Source organism: Ranitomeya imitator, chromosome 6 (assembly GCF_032444005.1).
Source record: "Ranitomeya imitator isolate aRanImi1 chromosome 6, aRanImi1.pri, whole genome shotgun sequence".
In the NCBI taxonomy this organism is placed as follows: Eukaryota; Metazoa; Chordata; class Amphibia; order Anura; family Dendrobatidae; genus Ranitomeya; species Ranitomeya imitator.
Window position 1 is genome coordinate 478530142 of NC_091287.1, and position 24201 is coordinate 478554342.

General features: G+C 41.4%; 1 protein-coding gene across 2 annotated transcripts in view; it reads right to left on the reverse strand.

The window, feature by feature from the left end:
- CNGB3 (cyclic nucleotide gated channel subunit beta 3) overlaps positions 1 to 24201 on the reverse strand; it is a 249308-nt gene that overhangs the window by 26638 nt on the left and 198469 nt on the right. For both annotated transcript variants that reach the window (XM_069731577.1, XM_069731576.1), the window contains 2 exons: positions 9785 to 9903; positions 8879 to 9025 (listed from right to left, as the gene is read on the reverse strand). In XM_069731577.1, coding sequence (XP_069587678.1) covers positions 8879 to 9025; positions 9785 to 9903 — 266 coding nt within the window. The remainder of the gene's footprint in view (positions 1 to 8878; positions 9026 to 9784; positions 9904 to 24201) is intronic.

A 24201-nucleotide genomic window follows, 5' to 3' on the forward strand; every position in this document is an offset into this window, starting at 1 on the left:
CTTTGAATCTATCGTACAACATTCCAAAAGAGGTAATTTTTTAGAACTAAGGAAATATATTAGGGTGAAATTCTCTCTCCTGATATCTCATCCAAGAGTTATCATATCTCTTCTGGAAAATCCCTTAATAAATACTATTTGGAACACTAAAAATCTGTATACACTCTTCAACAGTGACGTAACTATTGAAAAATCAAAACACATGGTTAAGTGAGAAGATATGAATACCGTATATACTCATGTATAAGCCGAGATTTTCAGCATAATTTTTTGTGCTGAAAACGCCCCCCTCGGCTTATACACAAGTCAATTGTCCAGAACGGGGGAGGGGGAGTGGCGTAGCAGCGGCAGGAGCCGGCGGCTGTGGCACAGTGACAGCTGCAGCCACCGGCTAACAGAAAACATCATACTCACCCTCCATCGCTGCATCTCCGTCCCTGCATATCTTTTGTCCCAGTGCCGTCAGCTCTCCTCTCCTGTGCTGGGCGGTCACATGGCACCGCTCATTAAGGTAATGAATATGGATGCGTCTCTACTCCCATAGGCGTGGAGCACATATTCATTACCTTAACCCTGCTGTTCTGTTAGGTCAAAAATGACCGTTTTTGAAATTCTATAATGTTATAAAAATTCAGCGTGTGATTCTGAGACTTGAGGCTCCCTGACTTTTCGTCATTAGGGGGGTACTCTCTGTGGGAATTTTTTTTTTTTAATTTTTGTTTACTTTATTTGGTACAATTTTTTTTACACTTGTACTGTTCGGTCAAAAATGACCGATAGGCCTTTATTCAGCTCTCCAGACAATTTTTGACAAAAATAAAGGTGCTATCACCTCATTTTGAACTATATATTGCATCTACTACTATTTATCAATGTATCTGACTACTTTTGGTCAGAAAAGATTTACACATACCAACATTTTCAAGTTGCGATACAGCCGACGGATTCGCTTCCAGTATAGCTATGCGCAATTTATTTCACTGGTTTTTATTTACCCTGCTGTTCATATAGATCTAGTTCCATTCAGTTGTCAACATTTCATATTGTAAATCATGATTTTCTGATTTTCCATGTGTTTGCTGGTTGTACAGTATTACACTGTGCAATGCTGTCCTAAGCAGAATTCACCTAAAGTGTTGTACTGTGAGCTTTTTCCTGCTGCAGGGTGGTGTCTGCTCTGATCTTATCTGTAGACAGATAACATAGCAGTGTAGAGTTTCAGTTCAGCTGGAGACAACACAGAGTGAGCAGAGGTTCAGACGTCAGAGCTCTGAAGTCCCATTTTTACAGGTATGTTACAGATAAATTATTCTTTTATTCTAAAATTATTCAATATTCTCACTGCTGTGATAAAATGGATGATAGGGGGTTAGCATTAGGGTTGTGTAGACTCAATGTCTGCTTATGAGTACATATTCTCACTGCTGTGATAGAATGGATGATAGGGGGTTAGCATTAGTGTTGTGTAGACTCAATGTCTGCTTATGAGTACATATTCTCACTGCTGTGATAGAATGAGTGCATGCCTCATTTTTGTTTGCGACGCTCCAGCACCATAATCACAGGGCATATCTCAATGTGTGACGGGACGTTATTGTGTGTATTGTTGCAAAATTGTTTTGATTTTTTTTTTCATTCATTGTTTATGGATATATTTTATTTTTTCATTCAACAGTGATGCCTTACAGCATGAGAAGAAGACACTTCACCCAAGCTGAATTGGAGGAGTTTATAAACGACTCCGATACAGACGAGGATGTCCCACCTGAAAATGTCTCCGAAGAGGAGGACAACATTAGTGAGGATGAAGATATTGCCGAGAACTCGGATTCTGAGGGTGAATCTGATGTGGAAACCCCGACAACCGGTCTGACGCAAGAAATCAATTCAAAAAACAAAGATGTCGTTTGGAAATTGCAGCCTCCTGCTCCGACTGGTAGAAGGTCTTCATCAAATGTCATCACAGATACTCCAGGTCCCACTAGATATGCAATTGCTAGAATTGATGACATTCAATCGGCATTCCTATTATTCATAAATATAGCCATGCAAAATATACTTATCCAAATGACAAACATTGAGGGAAAAAAGGTTTATGGCGATAAATGGAAGAACTTCGATGTGACGGCTATGAATGCTTACATCGGGTTACTTCTATTAGCTGGAGTATACAAATCATATGGAGAGTCCACTAAAAGTTTGTGGAATTCGGAAACGGGGCGCCATATATTTAGGGCCACCATGTCTTTAGAAAGATTCCACGAAATTTCCAGAGTTCTACGGTTTGATGACAAAACGGATAGATCTGAAAGAAGAAGCACAGATAAACTTGCCCCAATTAGGGATTTGTGGAGTAAATGGGTCGAGATACTCCCAAAATGTTATAATACCGTAGAAAATGTCACTGTTGATGAGCAGCTGGTGTCATTTAGAGGCAGGTGCCCATTCAGGCAATACATTCCAAGTAAACCAGCAAAATACGGTATAAAAATCTGGACTCTGTGTGACAGTAAAACATCATATGCTGCAAATGTTCAAGTATATATTGGAAAAAACCCTCTAGAAAGACCTGAAAAAAACCAAGGCATGAGGGTAGTTTTGGACTTGACCCATGGACTCAAAGGGAGAAACGTTACCTGTGACAATTTCTTCACATCCTACCAATTGGGGCAGATGTTACAAAAAAACAATATAACTATGCTGGGTACTGTACGAAAAAATAAACCTGAACTTCCACAGGGTATCCTCAATAAGAGAGACGTACACAGTTCAATGTTTTATTTTACAAAGGACACTACGGTAGTGTCGTACGTTCCCAAAAAAAATAAACAAGTTATCCTCATGAGCACCATGCACCATGATGCAAAAATAAGTGAGAGAGATGACAGAAAGCCAGACATGATTCTTCACTATAACGCCACTAAAGGTGCTGTTGACGCATTAGACCAGCTTGTAGGCACGTATACATGTAAAAGAAAAACAAATAGGTGGCCTATGATTCTCTTTTACAACCTGATCGATGTATCTGCCTATAATGCCTTTGTATTGTGGCGGGAAATAAACCCCAAAGGGCAAGAAAAAAAATTACACAAACGACGGCTTTTTATTGAGGAATTGGGGAAGTCTCTCACTAATCCATATGTAAAAACACGGCCACGAAATCCAAGAAATGAGAGTGCAGAAAAAGTGGCCCGACAAATTCGAGAGCATGGTGGAGACGGCGAGCCAACAGCTTCGACCACCACTGATACTGAAACGGCTTCCACCATCGCAACCAGCTGCAAGCGTAAAAGATGCTCATTCTGTCCAACGTCCAGTAACCATAAATCTAATATTATGTGTTGCAAATGTGCAAAATACTTGTGCAAGCGTCATGTAAATTATACATGTGATCAATGCAAGTAATACATTGATCGCATTTATCATTTGTTTTTGACAAAAAACCTTTTTTTTTTTTAAAAGTTTGTATATAGTTTAGAATAAAGAAAAGTTTTTATGTGCAATATGAAGCAAATATTGCAAAAAATGTTAATTTATTTGATTCAAAAAATAAAAGTTTTTGATTTAATTTTTCATCTGATTATTGAAAACCATGTTCACATACAGTAAAACAATGCAACAGGTAATCAAATAACACTTGAATTAGGTACAAATCACAACTTTGTTAGGTCCGGTCAAAAATGACCGGGAACAGTATAAGTGTATAAAAAACAACGTTTTTTGCCATTTTATAGAGAAAAAAGCTTTTTTTCTTTTTTTTTGCCTTTGAAAAAAGTATATCTACATAATGTTTGATATTATTACTTATAGTTAACATTTAGATCAAGATTTTTTTTTTATCTGCAAAAATAATCAATTTTTACAAAAATCGAAAAAATACCATGTTCCCTTTTGGATATAAAAAAAATATAAAACAAGCTTTGTATTTATTTTTTTTTCTGGTATTTGAACAACCATCTTCACAAGCAATATAATAGTGCAAAAACTGTTTAAAAAAACCACTTAGATTAGCTAAAAATGATTATTTTATAAGGACGGTCAAAAATGACTGGGAACAGTACAAGTGTATGTGAAATCTAAACAGAACAGCAGGGTTAATGTGCGGGACCACGTGATTGCTGAGCAGGGGAGAGGAGAGCCGCTGGCACCGGTACAACGGAGATGCAGGGATGGAGATGCAGGTGTGAGGAGGGTGAGTATGGCGGGAAGGGGGGCAATGTGAGCCATGCATACAACCAGGGGAAGGGGGGGAGCTGAGCCATGCGGGACGAGGGAGCCAAGCCATGCGGGTCCGGGGAGTTGAGCAATGTGGGACCGGGGGAGTCATGCATGCAACAGGGGGAGCCACACATACCAGGACAGGACAGGGGTAGCCATACATACCAGGACAGGACAAGGGGAGCCACATACCAGGACAGGACAAGGGGAGCCACATACCAGGACAGGACAAGGTGAGCCACATACCAGGACAGCGACGGGGAGCCACATGCTAGGACAGGACAGGGGGAGCCACATTCCAGGACAGCGACGGGGGAGCCACATACCAGGACAGCGACGGGGGAGCCACATGCTAGGACAGGACAGGGGGAGCCACATTCCAGGACAGGACAGGGGGAGCCACGCATAGCAGGACAGGGATGAGGGGGACAATGTATACCTGGCTTATGCTCAAGTCAATAAGCTTACCCAGTTTTCCGTGGCAAAAGTAAGTGCCTCGGCTTATACTCAGGTCGGCTTATACTCGAGTATATACGGTATATGTTTCTCGCCTGAGTCATGGTAAGAAGCAATTGAAATAATATAACAATCAAAAGTAAATGCTAATATTGATGAGAATTATTTTAAAATCTTATCTTGTTGGTTCTATAAACCTGTCAGATTAAAGCAGATTTTTGAGGAAGGATCAGACTGGTGGAACTGTACTCAAAAAGCTAACATATTGCATATTTTATGGTCATGTCCTAAAATAATCAACCTGTGGAAAGAATTTGCTAATTTATTGAGCAATATTAACAACTCTGCAATTGAATTGTCTCCTCAACTGGTTTTGTTCTTGCTTGATTCAAACCGACTTCCCCCCAAAATTAAATATCTCAATTCATCTATTTGCTGGAACAAAAATACTTATAGCATCTAAGTGGAAATCAATAGATGTTCCCTCCATTTCAGAAATAATGAATAGAATGTCTACCCATAATTCTTTTTAACATTCTTGTGCTCTAAGAAACAATTCTTTAAAAAAATACTATTCCACATGGTCATCTTAGAACCTATTTCTTTCCTCAAGTCGGAATGCCCCCTTTTAGGTTAAAAGCTTTATTATTTGCCAAGTAGTACAAGTACAATTGCATATTTAGCAAAGGAAATTGAAAATTGTTTTAATATAAATATTGTTTCAAAAAGGATGATCTTTTCCCCTGTCCCTACTCTCCATGTTTATCTGATCCAACCTTCTGCTATGCCCTTTTCTTTCTTTACCCTTCCCCTCTTCCTTTCCTAACTTCTCCTTCCACATTCTTTTCCTTTTGCATTAACCTTTTTTTCTCTGTTGATTCTTCTTTGAATATATCTTCTTACTTGTTTAATAGAACAAGTTTTACATCGCTATGTTATGTTTTATTACTCACCATATTGTCTATAACTATAATCCCCTTCCCATAAATTGTTAAGAAATCCCCCCAAATAAAAAGAATATTGTTGAAACTGAGCTGCAGAACCGGCTGCCAATTAAAATGACGGAGCGTTTTTACAGTTTACAGTTTATTTATTCCCCTTCCTTGGAACAAAAAATGCAGTGAAACCCAAAATGCTACATTGCACAGTTGATACACATACAGTAGGTTCACGACTAGAAATGAAAATTAAAATTTGGCAATAGCGTGAATAGCGTGCAGTATGGTCGTGTTGTATATAGTTGATAAATTGACCTTTAAAACTGGTATTTAAAAAATGCAAATGTGCCCATTATATTAAAGATTATAAGATAATGCATCTCTAGTATTTCTCCCTCCAAAGAAATGAGATAAGAAAACATTATTAATTTTGCGGTCCTAAAAACAGACCAGCAACATGCCACTGTGTTCAGGTGTAGTGTACGGGTCTAATATTGGACTATTGCGATACAGAAGAGTGCAAAAAAAGAAAAATGTTAACAATACACTCAATTTTTGAAGGCAATTGATTTTTCTGACCTCTACGCTGTAAAAACAGAAAATAACACTGCTTGGTCAACCCCAATCTTTTATACAGGATGCAATAGTCCCCCCTGATTGGCTGTTGTTGAACTTGTGATGTTTATTCCTGAAGAGCAATAAGGGGAAGCCCACCTGTGTGCTCCCGACATTATTAGACTCCTCAGTGACTCTTCAGCAGCGTTTTTCTTTGCAATTTGATTTGCGCAGATCGGCAAACTGTTCAAATTGTGAATATTAAGAAATTCGACTCAAAGTTGATTCTCATTGGATCAATTAGATTATTTTTCTTATCAGATGCTTCCACTATATCGAGGTCTCTTACTTTCCCTGAATATACGAGGTGATTGTACACAATGTTGAGCTATAGTGTCATGTCACATTTCGGCTTCTTTTTTTGCTTCATTTTACATTGACTCATAAGTAGCTGTTTGAGGACCCCTAATAGATCACGATTTAAAATGTCCTTTATCATGAACTGATAAATTAACGTAATTGATTGGCTGAGTAATTAATGATCTGACATGTCCTCGTGAAATCATTACATGCAATGATGTGAAATTATACACTAGCACAATACGGGATCAATGTTTCATTCTGCTCATTATGGCATTAATCTCTTCTGGTCAATAATTAGAAATGTCTGGTATTGGTGTGTAAACTGCTGACATTATAAAAGACCCTCAGATTGTAACTTAGAGTCTGTGGAGAGAACTTTTAGGCTAAGCTCACAAATGGCAGAATTGTTGCGGATCTTGGAGCAGATTTTTTGCACTCAAAAATGCACAAACTAGTACAGTGCAATGTCAGTGAGTAGATTTTTACTAAACTCCTTTCAGACACTGTACAAAAAGTCTATCTTCAGTATAACATTGATATACAGTATAACTGTCACATCACTGTAGCAGGATATCCCGGGGTTAGGGGCTATCCCTATCCCAAAAGCTAGGGGTGCCCTTTCTATCCCTGCTTTCCAGATTGCTTCTGATGGTGAAGATGCCGGGGCCACATGCCTTGCTGAGCAAATCAGCCCTTATATTTCTCCTCCCCCACCCAGGGAACTGAGGTGTTGCAGTGCATAAGAATACACAAACTAGACTAACAAGGGAAGACATACAGGGATAAATGAAAATACCAATCATACAAATATGCACTCAGAAACCACAAAGTGGAACACTGGGAAGTAAAGGAAGGAAAAAAACAAGTAAAAGAGGATGTGGATATGCACACAGACAAATCATCAAGCAACAGTCTTCTGAACAACACTCCAAACACCTCCTCAAACAACCAACACCTCCAACTCCAGAACCAGGCAGTATAAAACTAACACTGGTAATCCCTGATTGCCAGAGGCAAGTACATATAGCAGAGGGGAGTGGCCAACACTAAACAGCTGAGAACATCAAAGAAAAAAAGCTCCAAGAGTTATTAACCCCTGAATTGGTAGCAGAAAAAAGCACTGTTTACTATGATGGTGAATTGCTTCTAATTAGTGCAGGACTACGTGAAATCACCACATTTTTTTGGCCCCTTTCTGTCGCAATAAACCCATGATAATAACACTACTATTATTTAATTCTTTTTAAAGGATGTTTCACCAAATTTGTCATGTTGAGTTGGATACACGATGAGCAGTAAAAAAATGTTTTTGTTTATTTCTTCTCTCCGTTGCAGAGACATAAGCAGTCCGAGTGTTGGCAACTCATAAGTTAAGTTTTGTTAAGTCCAAGTGGATGTTACGAGATTGGAACTCGCTCCCCGGCCAAGGGTCACTGCTGTGCCCCGACACGCTACAGGAAAGGGTGGGTGTGTATATTTTTACCTTTATCATTTGACACTGTGGATCACATGCTGCCGCTGGACATGGCAGGAAGGGTCCTGATGAAGTAGAGATGAATGAGAGAGACCAGAGTGCAAAAATAAACTTTTCTTTAGTAAGCAAACTGGTGAAACATATATACATCTGATAGCAGGCATGACACTTAAAGAATACATCTGCTAGTCAGAGACAGGAACTTCACAGTTATATGTGGCGGTACATTTCTTCTGTTTCATGTTGCACTAAACTACTTCTCACAGCTATTTTCAGCTTTCCAAATGTATGGGCACATGCCTCTTTGTATGTTCCTGTATTTTCATATCTGTTCACACTTGTGGCAATCCACTTTGGACAACATGTGCCTCAGCCTGGCTTATCTTCTTTGTGACCCTCAGGTTTGGCTACACTTGATATTTCCTATCTAGTATACAGTAGATAATGCTTGCTGTAGGCCCACACTTTCCTGAGATAAAGAATCTGGCTGGCACTTGGTTACTTCAGACCTTGCTATCCCAGTATGGTCTCCTCTCTCTTCTTCACACACAACATCTTCAATCAACGCTGATCTGTGGACAATAGGTTCTTCTCTTTTCTGTACTTTACAACAACTTCCTAACAAGCAAGAACTGAGCCACCTGTACCCACTTATCTCCCCCTAATATGGGTACCCCACAAGAGTTAACCCCATCTGCAGGCAATCTAAGTGCTGCAGGCTCCAGAGGTGCCAAATGTTTGATTGCGAACGTCTCCACGACGGAGAGATGATATAAGAAAAATGGTTTATTCTGCTCTGGAGACCATATTATATCGTGTGTCCAGCTCAACGTGAGAAATTTGGTAAAAGGTCTTCTTTAATACTAAAACATACTTGGCTTTCTTTGTAAGTAACTTCTTCGAATCTGGATAGTGAACCAAAATTTCACCAAGACTCTTCTTATCCAGAATGAAAAGATTTGCGAATCCATGAGCTGCCACATTAGCCGTTCTGCGATTCCCTCCGCCGGCGGCTAGAAGACTGTAAGAAATATCAGTTCTTGATATGATGACAAATAAGAGGTGAGAGTACAGAACTAGTACTACAAATGATTTCAGTGCAAGCATATGACCTGTCTTTCTGGTCTATATACTGGAGATATCTATGAAGAACTTGGCACTCAAATGATATAGGAAAAAGATGATTTATTTGCAATCCACAGTGAACATGCATGACATTTCGGTGGTATTCCCACTTTCCAGTTACACTGCATCATGTTTAGTTTCATCATTGAGTCCTATATTCTTCTATGGCAATCTGTACATCTGAAGAAAGTCTAAACTAAGACTGAAACGTCATATCTGTTCTTTGTGGATTGCAAAAAAATCAGCTTTGTTCTACATCAATTGAGTGCCAAGTTCTTAACAGATTTTATACAGCGGATGGGGCTCCAAATGTGCACCTGGTGTCAGGAGTGTCGTGCTCTACTACTACATATGTGCTGGAGATAACAGGGGTGGTGTGGTAAAAGAGGCTGCTCACATTACTGTCCACCTTATCTATCTGATCTAATACTGGAGATAGCAGGGTTTCTGTGGTAAGAAGAGGCTGCTCTCACTGATGTCCACCCAGTCTATCTGATCTAAGAATTTTATTTCAAATTTATTTTTTTCTTCACTTTCAAGCCCATTAAGGATCTCGATGTCCTACATTGATACATGAAGCCACATTAGTGTCAAATTGCTGTCATTGACATGTTAGCTCCTACTTCTACCGCTTTGAAGATAAGATGTAATTAACCTGATTTCTCCAAACACAGCTCCAGCCTTCAGTGTCACCAGCACCTTCTGATCATCAGGTCCTCCGAGAACCTGCACAGCTCCTTGCTTGATGATGTACATCTCTCGTCCAATCTCTCCCTGTATTATGTTAGAAATACATAGATGTCATTGCTGAGCATGTTTGAAAATTGCAGAACAGAATTATACCTAATGCGCAGACCTGAAAAAAACAGCATATAACCTTAAAAAGGTATTATAATTATAGCAAAGTAACGTTATTCTTTATATACTGTAAAGTCATAATTTACCAATATACCCTCTGTTTTTTAAGATCTATGTTGAGCACTTCTATATGTGTGTATATATATATATATATATATATATATACATATATTGTGATGCAGTGACCCCTTTAACAGGTAGGGGGCGCTGCACGGTCTCCCCAGTATACGCACGGAGGCGTATTGAGGCCATAGGAATGCATGGCAATTGCATGCATGGATGTGATTATGTGACAAAATCCGACATTGTGGTGAATGGCCGATATATGTGTCACAGTGGAGGGGACTCTGCACTGCCAGCCTGAAGCGATGTGGTGTTCTGGGACCTATAGCCCCACAAGTGCATGCTGTATGTTTATAATGGGAGGCTTCAAAAACCATAAGTAAGACGCTGGGTGAGAAGGAGACAAATTTTGGTGCAATAGTAAGAAAAAGAAAGAAGTACAAAATGACTGTCAATGGACATCGATCTGGGGCGCCATGCAAAATGTCACCTCGTGGGATATCCTTGATCATAAGGAAGGCGAGAGATCAGCCTAAAACTACATGTTAATGATCTCAAGGCAACTGGGACCACAACCACCAAGAAAACTATTGGTAACACATTACGCCGTATTGGTTTAAAATCCTGCAGTGCCCACAAGGTCCCCCTGCTCAAGAAGGCACACGTGAAGGCCTGTCTAAAGTTTGCTAATGAACACCTGGATGATTCTGTGAATGATTGGGAGAAGGTGTTGTGGTCAGGTGAGACAAAAATTTAGTTCTTTGGCATTTACTCAACTCGTCGTGTTTGGAGAAAGAGAAATGCTGCCTATGACCAAAAGAACACCATCCCCACTGTCAAGCATGGAGGTGGAAAAATTATGTTTTGAGGGTGTTTCTCTGCTTAAGGCACAGGACTACTTCACTGTATCGCTGGGAGAATGGATGGAGTCATGTACCGTAAAATTCTGAGTGACAACCTCCTTCTCTCCGCCAGGACATTAAAAATGGGTCGTAGCTGGGTGTTCCAGCAAGACAATGACTCAAAACATACAGCCAAAGCAACAAAGGAGTGGCTCAAAAAGAAGCACATTAAGGTCATGGAGTGGCCTAACCAGTCTCCAGACCTTAATCCCATAGAAAACTTATGGAGGGAGTTGAAGCTCTGAGTTGCCATGCGACAGCCTCAAAATCTTAATGATTTAGAGATGATCTGCAAAGAGGATTGGACCAAAATTCCGGATTTAAATTCCATTGAGATCTTAAAATTGTTGTTGGGAGAAGTCACCCTTCAAATATGAGAGACCTGGCTATAGGATGCGATTGATTGCAGTTATTTATTCCAAAGTGTGCAACCAAATATTAAGTTGAGGGACCAGCTCATTATGGGGATTTTGCATGAAATTATGTCCAATTTGTGTTTTTGTTTTGTGTTTTTTTGTGTGTTGTTTCAATATACACAAAGGAAATAAACATGTATAACCAAACATGCAATTGCAATAATTTTCTGGGAGAAATACTTTAGTTTCTGGAACAATTTCAAGGGGGCCTTTTGGCCATGACTGTATGTAAAATAAAATTCAAAAAAGGTACAAATGGAAAGAGGAGTTTGGTGCAAACAAAAAAAATGTTGCAAAATATCCAAAACTTGACAAAAAACAAGCACAAATGCAATAATGACTTGATCCTATAGACAATAAGTTGCAAATACTTAGGGCATTAAAATGGAGCAAATTAATCCAGTAAACTGGAAAAACAGCAATAATGAATCAGAATCCTTGTGTTTATTAAGTATTTAAGCATGAGTTTGGAGTTGTACCCATGGTTCCTGAGTTGTCACCGCTGCACCCTGGTTGTACCACACGATCCCCAAACCCTGCTCCATTTACTGTCCCATACTTATTCCACTCTCAAGAATCCTTAGTCTGACACTTTTTCCTGAACACTGGATAATATCCATTCTATTAAATCAGACATGCTATGCTAGATTACTAAGCGTACAGAAAATTGCATGACAAATATAGCCTACATGATAAAAGACAACCGTGCAAACATTGTGGAAAAACTAGGAAAGAATGATGATTTAACAAGGGAGCAATGTGAAAGGCAAGTAATCAGTTAGGTCAAGAATGTCATAGCTTCTTCTGTGCGAGCCCTCTAGATGTCAGATAATCATTTCATACTCTTTCATTTCTCAAATAATGATCGAATTGCTGCCTCGGCCCTGACTTGGTAAATTGTGTTTATTTGTTAGATAATATATACTGTGCGAATTCCAGAGTGGTTTTTCTCTTTACGGCTAAATCATAGCTGCTATGCCTCTTTAATGATTATATCTTGTGTCTTAAATGAAGACATCTGCAGCCGGTATTCACAACAGTTTGAAGGTTACATCCTTCATTTATTATATACACTTTGCAAGGCTGTCATAGCAGAAAACAAATGTCCGTATGATAGCTTCCTTTATACAGAGATTCCCGGATTTTTCACACGAGTCATATTTAATATCTGTTTTATAAAGTGTATTTGTCATTTTCCAGCAATGGAAGCCGCCATCCTGTAAGAGGGCCACCCATCAATTGGGAGGTGGAATGATGCATCTGTTGCCCATGCCCAAACTGACTTGAGAGGCCACTTTTCTTTTTGTATCAGTGGCGTACAACTATTTACAAGAAAAGCTATAATAGTAATGGTGGGGTCAAGAAGATAAGGGTGAGAAACTTGTGTCTTACTAAAACAAAATGTTTTCATACTCAAATGACTATGATAATTCTCCATGAGAAAGTAATTAATCAAGACCAAACCAGTAATATAAGTATTTGTGAAGTTCATGGTGACATGTTGTTTAGTACTATATTTTGGTTTAGTGTTTTTCACAGGTATATACTGGCCTGGTGTTTTTCACAGGTATATACTGGCCTTGGTCATTGTTACATTACTGCTTGACTTCCCGGACTTTAAGTTGGTTTTCCTGGATTATGTTATTGGATCCGATCATATCATTGTCCCTGTCTCTATTTTTCTCACCTTGTATATGATCTTCCCTCAGATAGCCCTACTGAACTGGAGTTACTCAGTGTATACAACTTAAAGGCCCCTACTGCCACAAAGCCCAGAGCCATGTACAGAAATGAAAAAGTGAATACCAGGAAACTCCTGGGATGTAGAAAATTATGTAGCTTGTACGAAATATTTCCCTGTACACCTATTTTGGAATGACATGATGTATATACTGACAGTATTTAGATGCAGAAACAAACTTCAGCTTTGACCGAGTCCATAAATCCATATCTTTGTTCAAAATGAAAGCTGTTGTCTTGCAGAGTTTACTTTAAAAATTTACTTGGAAATTAGATTGGACATGCTCTGGGTGGGTCAGAGCACAAGCACTGCCTTGGCTCCCAGCAGCCTTCTTAGCCTAAGGGCTGGTGCACACAGCCGTATTTTCTGAGTGCTATCTGTTAAAAAATGGATTGCACTCAGACCAATGTTATTCAATATCATATCAGCCCCTTTTTCCTACCTTCTCCTATATACAGTTCCCATGCTCTTTGCACAATCCTAAACCACACAGATCCATTTATTCCCGCCGTACAACATAAGAAACTCTCTCAAAATCACTTAACCATGTGCTTACTCTCTCTATTCTCCTTTTCCTATTCCCTTCTTGTAATAGTAACTTTACTCTTTCCTTGCTACACTCACAACCCCAGCAAAACTCATTAATATTCCTTGCATGCCATCTGCCTCCTTTAACTGTGTACTCTGGAACTCACAGTCAGTGTATAACATTTTCCTTTCAAACTCCTTTAATCTTCTGGCTCTCACTGAAACCTGGACCCAGCAGTCAGACACCACCGCCGAAGCTTGTCTTTCATATGATGGCCTACAATTTTCACATACCCTACAATTTTCACATACCCTCAGACCTGACAACAGACAAGGTGGAGGTGTTGGTCTGTTCCTTTCAACAAAATTAACATTTTCAGGTTATCCATTCAGTACCCTCACTTATCAGCGCTGGGTGTTATGGACCTGGTGGTTAGGAGCACCCGGAACGACCTGATGGTTAAACTCACACAGGACAAGCTCTGGGAAGTGGGAGCTCTGCTGACCGCAACCCCTAATCCTATCACACAACTAGAAATAGCCGTGGAGCGAACCTAACATTGCCTAGACGCCTCTTCACAGCCTAAGAGCTAACTAGCCCTAGAGATAGAAAATAAAGCCTACCTTGCCTCAGAGAAATTCCCCAAAGGAAAAGGCAGCCCCCCACATATATTGACTGTGAGTTAAGATGAAAGTCACAAACACAGAAATGAAACAGGTTTCAGCAAAGGGAGGCCAGATTTACTAAACAGACTGAGGATAGGAAAGGTATCTTTGCGGTCAGCACAAAAAAGTACAAAAAGACCACGCAGAGTGTGCAAAAAGACCTCCGCACCGACTCACGGTGCAGAGGTGCCACTCTGCATCCCAGAGCTTCCAGCTAGCAAGGCAAAATCATTATAGCAAGCTGGACAAGGAAACAATGAACAAATAATTAACTAGCAGGGACTTAGCTTCTGCTGGAGTAGACAGGTCACCAGAAAGATCCAAGAGCGAACTGAACCAGTACAAGAACATTGACAGCTGGCATGGAGTAACGATCTGAGTGGAGTTAAATAGAGCAGCCAGCCAAAGAATAAACTACGTCACCTGTGGAAGGAACCTCAGAAACAGCAGCTCCACTCACAGCCACCAGAGGGAGTCCATGGACAGAACTCGCCGAAGTACCATTCATGACCACAGGAGGGAGTTCGATAACAGAATTCACAACAGTACCCCCCCCTTGAGGAGGGGTCACCGAACCCTCACCAGAGCCCCCAGGCCGATCAGGACGAGCCAAATGAAAGGCACGAACCAGATCGGCAGCATGAACATCAGAGGCAAAAACCCAGGAATTATCTTCCTGACCATAACCCTTCCACTTGACCAGGTACTGGAGTTTCCGTCTCGAAATACGAGAATCCAAAATCTTCTCCACCACATATTCCAACTCCCCCTCGACCAACACCGGGGCAGGAGGATCAACGGAGGGAACCATAGGCGCCACGTATCTCCGCAATAACGACCTATGGAACACATTATGGATGGCAAAAGAAGCTGGAAGGGCCAAACGAAATGACACAGGATTGAGAACTTCAGAAATCTTATACGGACCAATAAAACGAGGCTTAAACTTAGGAGAGGAAACCTTCATAGGAACATAACGAGACGACAATCAAACCAAATCCCCAACGCGAAGTCGGGGACCAACACAGCGCCGGCGGTTAGCGAAACGTTGAGCCTTCTCCTGGGACAATGTCAAATTGTCCACCACATGAGACCAAATCTGCTGCAACCTGTCCACCACAGTATCCACACCAGGACAGTCCAAAGGCTCAACCTGCCCTGAAGAGAAACGAGGATGGAAACCAGAATTACAGAAAAAAGGCGAAACGAAAGTAGCCGAGCTGGCCCGATTATTAAGGGCGAACTCAGCCAAAGGCAAGAAGGACACCCAATCATCCTGATCAGCAGAAACAAAGCATCTCAGATATGTTTCCAAAGTCTGATTAGTTCGTTCGGTTTGGCCATTTGTCTGAGGATGGAAAGCCGAAGAAAAAGACAAATCAATGCCCATCTTAGCACAAAAGGAACGCCAAAACCTCGAAACAAACTGGGAACCTCTGTCCGAGACGATGTTCTCCGGAATGCCATGCAAATGAACCACATGCTGGAAAAACAATGGCACCAAATCAGAGGAGGAAGGCAATTTAGAAAAGGGTACCAAATGGACCATCTTAGAGAAGCGATCACAAACCACCCAAATGACCGACATCCTTTGAGAGACAGGGAGATCTGAAATAAAATCCATGGAAATATGCGTCCAGGGCCTCTTCGGGACCGGCAAGGGCAAAAGCAACCCACTGGCACGAGAACAGCAGGGCTTAGCCCGAGCACAAGTCCCACAGGACTGCACAAAAGAACGCACATCCCGTGACAAAGAAGGCCACCAAAAGGACCTAGCCACCAAATCTCTGGTACCAAAGATTCCAGGATGACCAGCCAACACCGAACAATGAACCTCAGAGATAACTCTACTAGTCCATCTATCAGGGACAAACAGTTTCTCCGCTGGACAACGGTCAGGTCTATCAGCCTGAAACTTCTGCAGCACCTGCCGCAAATCAGGGGAGATGGCAGACAAAATTACCCCCTCTTTGAGAATACCCGCCGGCTCAGGAACACCCGGAGAGTCAGGCACAAAACTCCTTGACAGGGCATCAGCCTTCACATTCTTAGAGCCTGGAAGGTACGAAACCACAAAATCAAAACGGGAGAAAAACAGCGACCATCGAGCCTGTCTAGGATTCAACCGTTTGGCAGACTCGAGATAAGTCAAATTCTTGTGATCCATCAAGACCACAACGCGATGCTTGGCTCCTTCAAGCCAATGTCGCCACTCCTCGAATGCCCACTTCATGGCCAACAACTCTCGATTGCCAACATCATAATTGCGCTCAGCAGGCGAGAATTTTCTAGAAAAGAAGGCACATGGTTTCATCACCGAGCCATCAGAACTTATTTGCGACAAAACAGCCCCTGCTCCAATCTCAGAAGCATCAACCTCGACCTGAAACGGGAGTGAAACATCTGGCTAGCACAACACAGGGGCTGAAGAAAAATGATGCTTCAACTCCTGAAAAGCCTCTACAGCCGCAGAGGACCAATTGACCACATCAGCACCTTTCTTGGTCAAATCAGTCAACGGTTTAGCAACACTAGAAAAATTAGCGATGAAGCGACGGTAAAAATTAGCAAAGCCCAGGAACTTCTGCAGGCTCTTCACAGATGTCGGCTGAGTCCAATCATAAATGGCCTGAACTTTAACAGGGTCCATCTCGATAGTAGAAGGGGAAAAAATGAAACCCAAAAATGAAACCCTCTGAACTCCAAAGAGACATTTTGACCCCTTCACAAACAAGGAATTCGCACGAAGGACCTGGAACAACATTCTGACCTGCTTCACATGAGACTCCCAATCATCCGAAAAGACCAAAATATCATCCAAATATACAATCATGAATCTATCCAGGTACTTTCGGAAGATGTCATGCATAAAGGACTGAAACACAGATGGAGCATTAGAAAGCCCGAATGGCATAACCAGGTACTCAAAATGGCCCTCGTGCGAATTAAATGCTGTTTTCCATTCATCGCCCTGTTTAATTCGCACAAGATTATACGCCCCTCGAAGATCTATCTTGGTGAACCAACTAGCCCCCTTAGTCCGAGCAAACAAATCAGACAGCAGCGGCAAAGGGTACTGAAATTTGACTGTGATCTTATTAAGAAGGCGGTAATCAATACAAGGTCTCAAAGAACCATCCTTCTTGGCCACAAAAAAGAACCCTGCTCCCAACGGTGATGACGATGGGCGAATATGACCTTTCTCCAAGGATTCCTTTATATAACTCCGCATAGCGGCGTGCTCTGGCACAGATAAATTAAACAGTCGGCCCTTAGGAAACTTACTACCAGGAATCAAATTAATAGCACAATCGCAATCCCTATGAGGAGGTAGGGCACTGGATTTGGGCTCATCAAATACATCCCGGTAATCTGACAAAAACTCAGGGACTTCAGAAGGAGTGGAAGGCGAAATTGACAGCAATGGAACATCACCATGTACCCCCTGACAACCCCAGCCGGACACAGACATAGATTTTCAATCCAATACTGGATTATGGACCTGTAGCCATGGCAACCCCAAAATGACCACATCATGCAGATTATGCAACACCAAAAAGCGAATATCCTCCTGATGTGCAGGAGCCATGCACATGGTCAATTGAGTCCAGTACTGAGGCTTATTCTTGGCCAAAGGCATAGCATCAATTCCTCTCAATGGAATAGGATACTGCAAGGGCTCCAAGAAAAAACCACAGCGCCTGGCAAACTCCAAGTCCATCAAATTCAGGGCAGCGCCTGAATCCACAAATGCCATAACAGAATAGGACGACAAAGAGCAAATCAGAGTAACGGACAAAAGAAATTTAGACTGTACCGTACCAATGGTGGCAGACCTAGCGAACCGCTTAGTACGCTTAGGACAATCGGAGATAGCATGAGTGGAATCACCACAGTAAAAACACAGCCCATTCCGACGTCTGTGTTCTTGCCATTCAGCTCTGGTCAAAGTCCTATCACATTGCATAGCCTCAGGCCTATGCTCAGAGAATACCACCAAATGGTGCACAGCTTTGCGCTCACGCAAGTGCCGATCGATCTGAATGGCCAAGGACATAGACTCATTCAGACCAGCAGGCGTGGGAAATCCCACCATGACATCCTTAAGGGCTTCAGAAAGACCCTTTCTGAAAATTCCTGCCAGGGCACACTCATTCCACTGAGTAAGCACAGACCACTTTCTAAACTTCTGACAATACACCTCCGCTTCATCCTGACCCTGACACAAAGCCAGCAAGATTTTCTCTGCCTGATCCACTGAATTTGGTTCATCATAAAGCAATCCAAGCGCCAGAAAAAACGCATCTACATCACGCAATGCAGGATCTCCTGGCGCAAGGGAAAATGCCCAGTCTTGAGGGTCACCACGCAACAAAGAAATAATGATTTTTACTTGTTGAACGGGGTCACCAGAGGAGCGGGGTTTCAAAGCTAGAAACAGTTTACAATTATTTTTGAAATTCAGGAACTTAGATCCATCCCCAGAAAACAAATCAGGAATTGGAATTCTAGACTCTAACATCGGATTCTGAACCACAAAATCTTGAATGTTTTGTACCCTTGCAGTGAGATGATCCACACAAGAGGACAGACCTTGAATGTCCATATCTACACCTGTGTCCTGAACCACCCAGAGGTTAAGGGTAAAAGAAAGACAAAACACACTGCAGAGAAAAAAAAATGGTCTCAGAACTTCTCTTATCCCTCTATTGAGATGCATTAATACTTTGGGCCAGCTGTACTGTTATGGACCTGGTGGTTAGGAGCACCCAGAACGACCTGATGGTTAAACTCACACAGGACAAGCTCTGGGAAGTGGGAGCTCTGCTGACCGCAACCCCTAATCCTATCACACAACTAGAAATAGCCGTGGAGCGAACCTAACATTGCCTAGACGCCTCTTGACAGCCTAAGAGCTAACTAGCCCTAGAGATAGAAAATAAAGCCTACCTTGCCTCAGAGAAATTCCCCAAAGGAAAAGGCAGCCCCCCACATATATTGACTGTGAGTTAAGATGAAAGTCACAAACACAGAAATGAAACAGGTTTCAGCAAAGGGAGGCCAGATTTACTAAACAGACTGAGGATAGGAAAGGTATCTTTGCGGTCAGCACAAAAAAGTACAAAAAGACCACGCAGAGTGTGCAAAAAGACCTCCGCACCGACTCATGGTGCAGAGGTGCCACTCTGCATCCCAGAGCTTCCAGCTAGCAAGGCAAAATCATTATAGCAAGCTGGACAAGGAAACAATGAACAAATAATTAACTAGCAGGGACTTAGCTTCTGCTGGAGTAGACAGGTCACCAGAAAGATCCAAGAGCGAACTGAACCAGTACAAGAACATTGACAGCTGGCATGGAGTAATGATCTGAGTGGAGTTAAATAGAGCAGCCAGCCAAAGAATAAACTACGTCACCTGTGGAAGGAACCTCAGAAGCAGCAGCTCCACTCACAGCTACCAGAGGGAGTCCATGGACAGAACTCGCCGAAGTACCATTCATGACCACAGGAGGGAGTTCGATAACAGAATTCACAACAGCTGGGGTCCTGGGTTCTAATCCCACCCAGGACAACATCTGCAAAGAGTTTGTATGTTCTCTCCGTGTTTGCGTGGGTTTCCTCCGGGTACTCCGGTTTCCTCCCACATTCCAAAGACAAACTCATAGGGATTCTAGATTGTGATCCCCATCGGGGACAGTGATGATAATGTGTGCAAAGTGTAAAGCGCTGCGGAATATGTTAGTGCTATATAAAAATAATGATTATTATTATCTTCCCTTCTTTTGATGTTCACATTGTCAGACTTTTCCAGCCATTTTCTCTGTGAGTGGCCGTTATGCATCACCCTCCAGTCCCCTCCTGTCACTTCCTCGATCACTTTTCCACCTGAATTCCACACTTTCTATCCTGTAACATCCCTACTCTCATCACGAGGAACTTTAACAACCCAAAAAATAACACAGTTATGCAAAAATGGGTTTATGAGCATTGTTTCAAATCGAATGACTAATTATGATTATGCCCTGATTAAAAAAAAATGTTATTTTTAACTATCATGAATGGTTTTGGACAAATTAAGTAAATGTGAAATGAACAAGAAACATCTTTACTATAGTCAAAAATGTACATCATATTATATATAAAAATTTATTGAACATTCACAACTTTTTGGGAAATTAGTTCTTGCGCCTTTTCCTTTTCTCTTCGAAGCTTCTATTAATACCTTTTCCCTTATAGAAGGCCTGAGAATCTTCTCTGTGAAGCATCCAGCAGTAGTTCCCCATCATGTTCACATCCATCTCTTTGATATCCTGATAAAATCTTTCTCCTTGCTCTTCGCTAACATCACCAAGGTTTTCAGGAAAGTTGTCCAAGTGGGAATGTAAAAAATGTAACTTCAAATTCATCAGGCAACCCAAGGCCTTGAAATGTTTCAAGGTTTTGGACCTTTGCTATTACCTAGATATTTCTTCATGACTTCTTTAAAAGCAACTCAAGAACTTTCTTCAATATCTTTCATTTTTGTTTCAAACACGTCATAATTCATGAGTTTTTGAATATCCGGACCCTTAAAAATGCCTTCCTTCAGTTTTGCTTTGGATAGTCACTTGGTACACAGGTATTTAAAAGTATCTCCTTTTTTCAGTAGAACTTTCACAAACTGCTTCATCAGTCCAAGTTTAATGTGGAGTGGTGGCAGGAGAACTTTAGTGGGACCAAATAAACTTTCCCCAACTATGTTCTTGAGTCCAGGTTGCAATGATGTTCTCGGTGGCCAATTTTTAGGCTTCAGTGATGAGTCCTATCCCATCTGTTCCATTAACACAAAAAACATGGTTACTTTGTGTATCCTCCTTCCTGCCCAAGGATCAAAAATAGAACTTTTAGATCACCACATATTGATCATCCTTGATCCTCGTAGTTAAGTTTCTTGAGATTAAAATCTAAATTCTCATAGCTTTCCTTCAAATGAACAGAATGCCCAACTGGCAATAAAGCATACTTGTTTCCATTATGCGGTAGCACAGCTTTCAGACTTTTTTGGATGAATTAATAAAGAGTCAGGAAAGATATATATCTTGGTACCATGTTAGTATCAACCAAAGTAAATACCAAGTAAAGGGTATCAACCACTGAGGACTCTCAATTCTAAATATTTTAATAAGGAGTCCTCACTCACTTACATTGTACTTAATGTTAAATGTTTCACTGCACTACAATAGGGCACTGTCTTGAGAAAAGCATGGAAGGAATTCCTATTGACCTAGTTCACCCAATGCAATTTTCTAATGAAGCCCGTAATGTTCCTTTGTTGTTTCTTCACTACAAAACAACCACAACTGTTGCAAAAGTTGTCAGGTGAATTACAAGACCCACTTGTAGCAATTTCGATCACGTTGTTAGAAATAAAAGCTTGCTCCACCATGATCACTAAATACTGAAAGGAATCATGGCAAGCACACTACCACACTCTTATGAACTCTGTCTAAAAGAAAATCTGCTTTTGTTCTCCATAACAGCCAATCAGAGTGCAAATTTCAGTTTTTATGCTGTGGACACCACCACACTCTTTGGAAAATGGGTTAAGAAAATCTTTTCTGCCCACAGCAGCCAATTGCAGCCCAGCGTCCATTAATGTTTAACCAACCTAATGACTCTCAATTCATCCACCAAAGGTCATGCAAATGGGTCAAAGTATGATGCAAAAAAAACCTATGTGGTCAGTGTTTGTGAAAAAATGTGATGGAATTGTTTTGATATTTTTACTGTGTTCAGTGATCAAAAGTAAATAGAGATCGATGCTTACTTTTCAAACAACTTCACCCTTGCAGACCTGTGTAAACCAGTCTTCCCATTTGCCACTGATTTTCTATCTCTAATCGTGTCTTTAAGCCTTTCACACCTTACTATCTCTCGTACGCATGAAGACAGGAATTTGCTGGACCTGATCTTCTCCCTTCTCTGCTCAGGACTTAATTTTACCAACCCTCTCTCCAGCTCTCTGACCACAACCTCCTCTCATTCTCTATCTAGGACTGTCACCCCACTCAGGACACCCCACTTACCACACTTATAGGAATTTACGTGCCATTAACTCTCCTTTCTTACTTGTATGTAGCAGAGCCGATTGGACAAGTGCAGCTTCTAGTCTCCCATGGAGACTATTGATGCATGCCAAAAGTAAACTTTTTAAAAAAAAAATATTAAAAAACTATAAAAGTTCAAATCACCTCCTGTTCGCCCCATTCAAAATAAAACAATAAAAAATTAAATATACACATATTTGGTATCGCCGCATTCAGAATTGCCCGATCTATCAATATAAAAAAAAGAGTTAACCTGATCGTTAAACGGCGTAATGATAAAAAAAGGAAGAATGCCAGAATTACATTTTTTTGGTCACCGCAACATTGTATTAAAATGCAATAACGGGCGATAAAAAGATAGTATCTGCACCAAAATGGTATCAATAAAAACATCAGCTTGGCATGAAAATAAGCCCTCACCCAACCTGATATCACAAAAAATGGAGATACTATGGGTTTTGAAAAATGGCGCAATTTTTTTTTAACAAACTTTGGAAAGCATTTTCACCACTTAAAGGGAACCTGTCACCCCGTTTTTTGAGATTGAGCTATAAATACTGTTAAATAGGGCCTGCGCTGTGTGTTCCTATAGTGTATGTAGTGTACCCCGATTCCCCATGTATGCTGAGAAATAACTTACCAAAGTCGCCGTTTTCGCCTGTCAATCAGGCTGGTCAGGTCGGGAGGGCGTGGTGACATCGGTGGTTCTTCCTCAGCTTTACGTTGGTGGCGTAGTGGCGTAGTGGTGAAGACACAGCGCGCGATCTGCGCTGTAATCCCTTGCATCGGTGGGGGCGGCCATCTTCCTGGGGCCGCGCGTGCGCAGATCGAGTGCTCTGCTGCACGGGGCTTCAGGAAAATGGCCGCGGGATGCCGCGCGTGCGCATTAGAGATCGCGGCGGCCATTTTCCCAAAGCCGAGTTTGCATCTCGGCTTTGGGAAAATGGCCGCCGTGATCTCTAATGCGCACGCGCGGCATCCCGCGGCCATTTTCCTGAAGCCCCGTGCAGCAGAGCACTCGATCTGCGCACGCGCGGCCCCAGGAAGATGGCCGCCCCCACCGATGCAAGGGATTACAGCGCAGATCGCGCGCTGTGTCTTCACCACTACGCCACTACGCCACCAACGTAAAGCTGAGGAAGAACCACCGATGTCACCACGCCCTCCCGACCTGACCAGCCTGATTGACAGGCGAAAACGGCGACTTTGGTAAGTTATTTCTCAGCATACATGGGGAATCGGGGTACACTACATACACTATAGGAACACACAGCGCAGGCCCTATTTAACAGTATTTATAGCTCAATCTCAAAAAACGGGGTGACAGGTTCCCTTTAAATAAAAAACAACCTAGACATGTTTTGTGTCTATAAACTCATAATGACCTGGACAATCATAATGGCAGGTCAGTTTTAGCATTTAGTGAACATGGTAAAAAAAATAACCATCTGTGGGATTGCACTTTTTTGCAATTTCACAGCACTTGGAATTTTTTCCTGTTTTCCAATACATGATATGTTCAAACCAATAATGTAGTTCAAAATACAACTCATCCCTCAAAAAACAAGCCATCATATTGCCATTTTGACTACAAAATAAAAAAGTTATGGCTCTGGGAAGAAGGAGAGCAAAAAATTAAAATGCAAAAACAAAAATACCTCTGGTCGCTAAGGGGTTAATACCCGGAAACTTATGAAGAATGTGCAGTCATCAGTGGACCTAATCTCCACTCTCATGTCCTGACTCTGCACTGAAGCATTGTAATGAAACAATGTAAAGTGCTCTGGAACATGCACCTCCTACACATAGAAC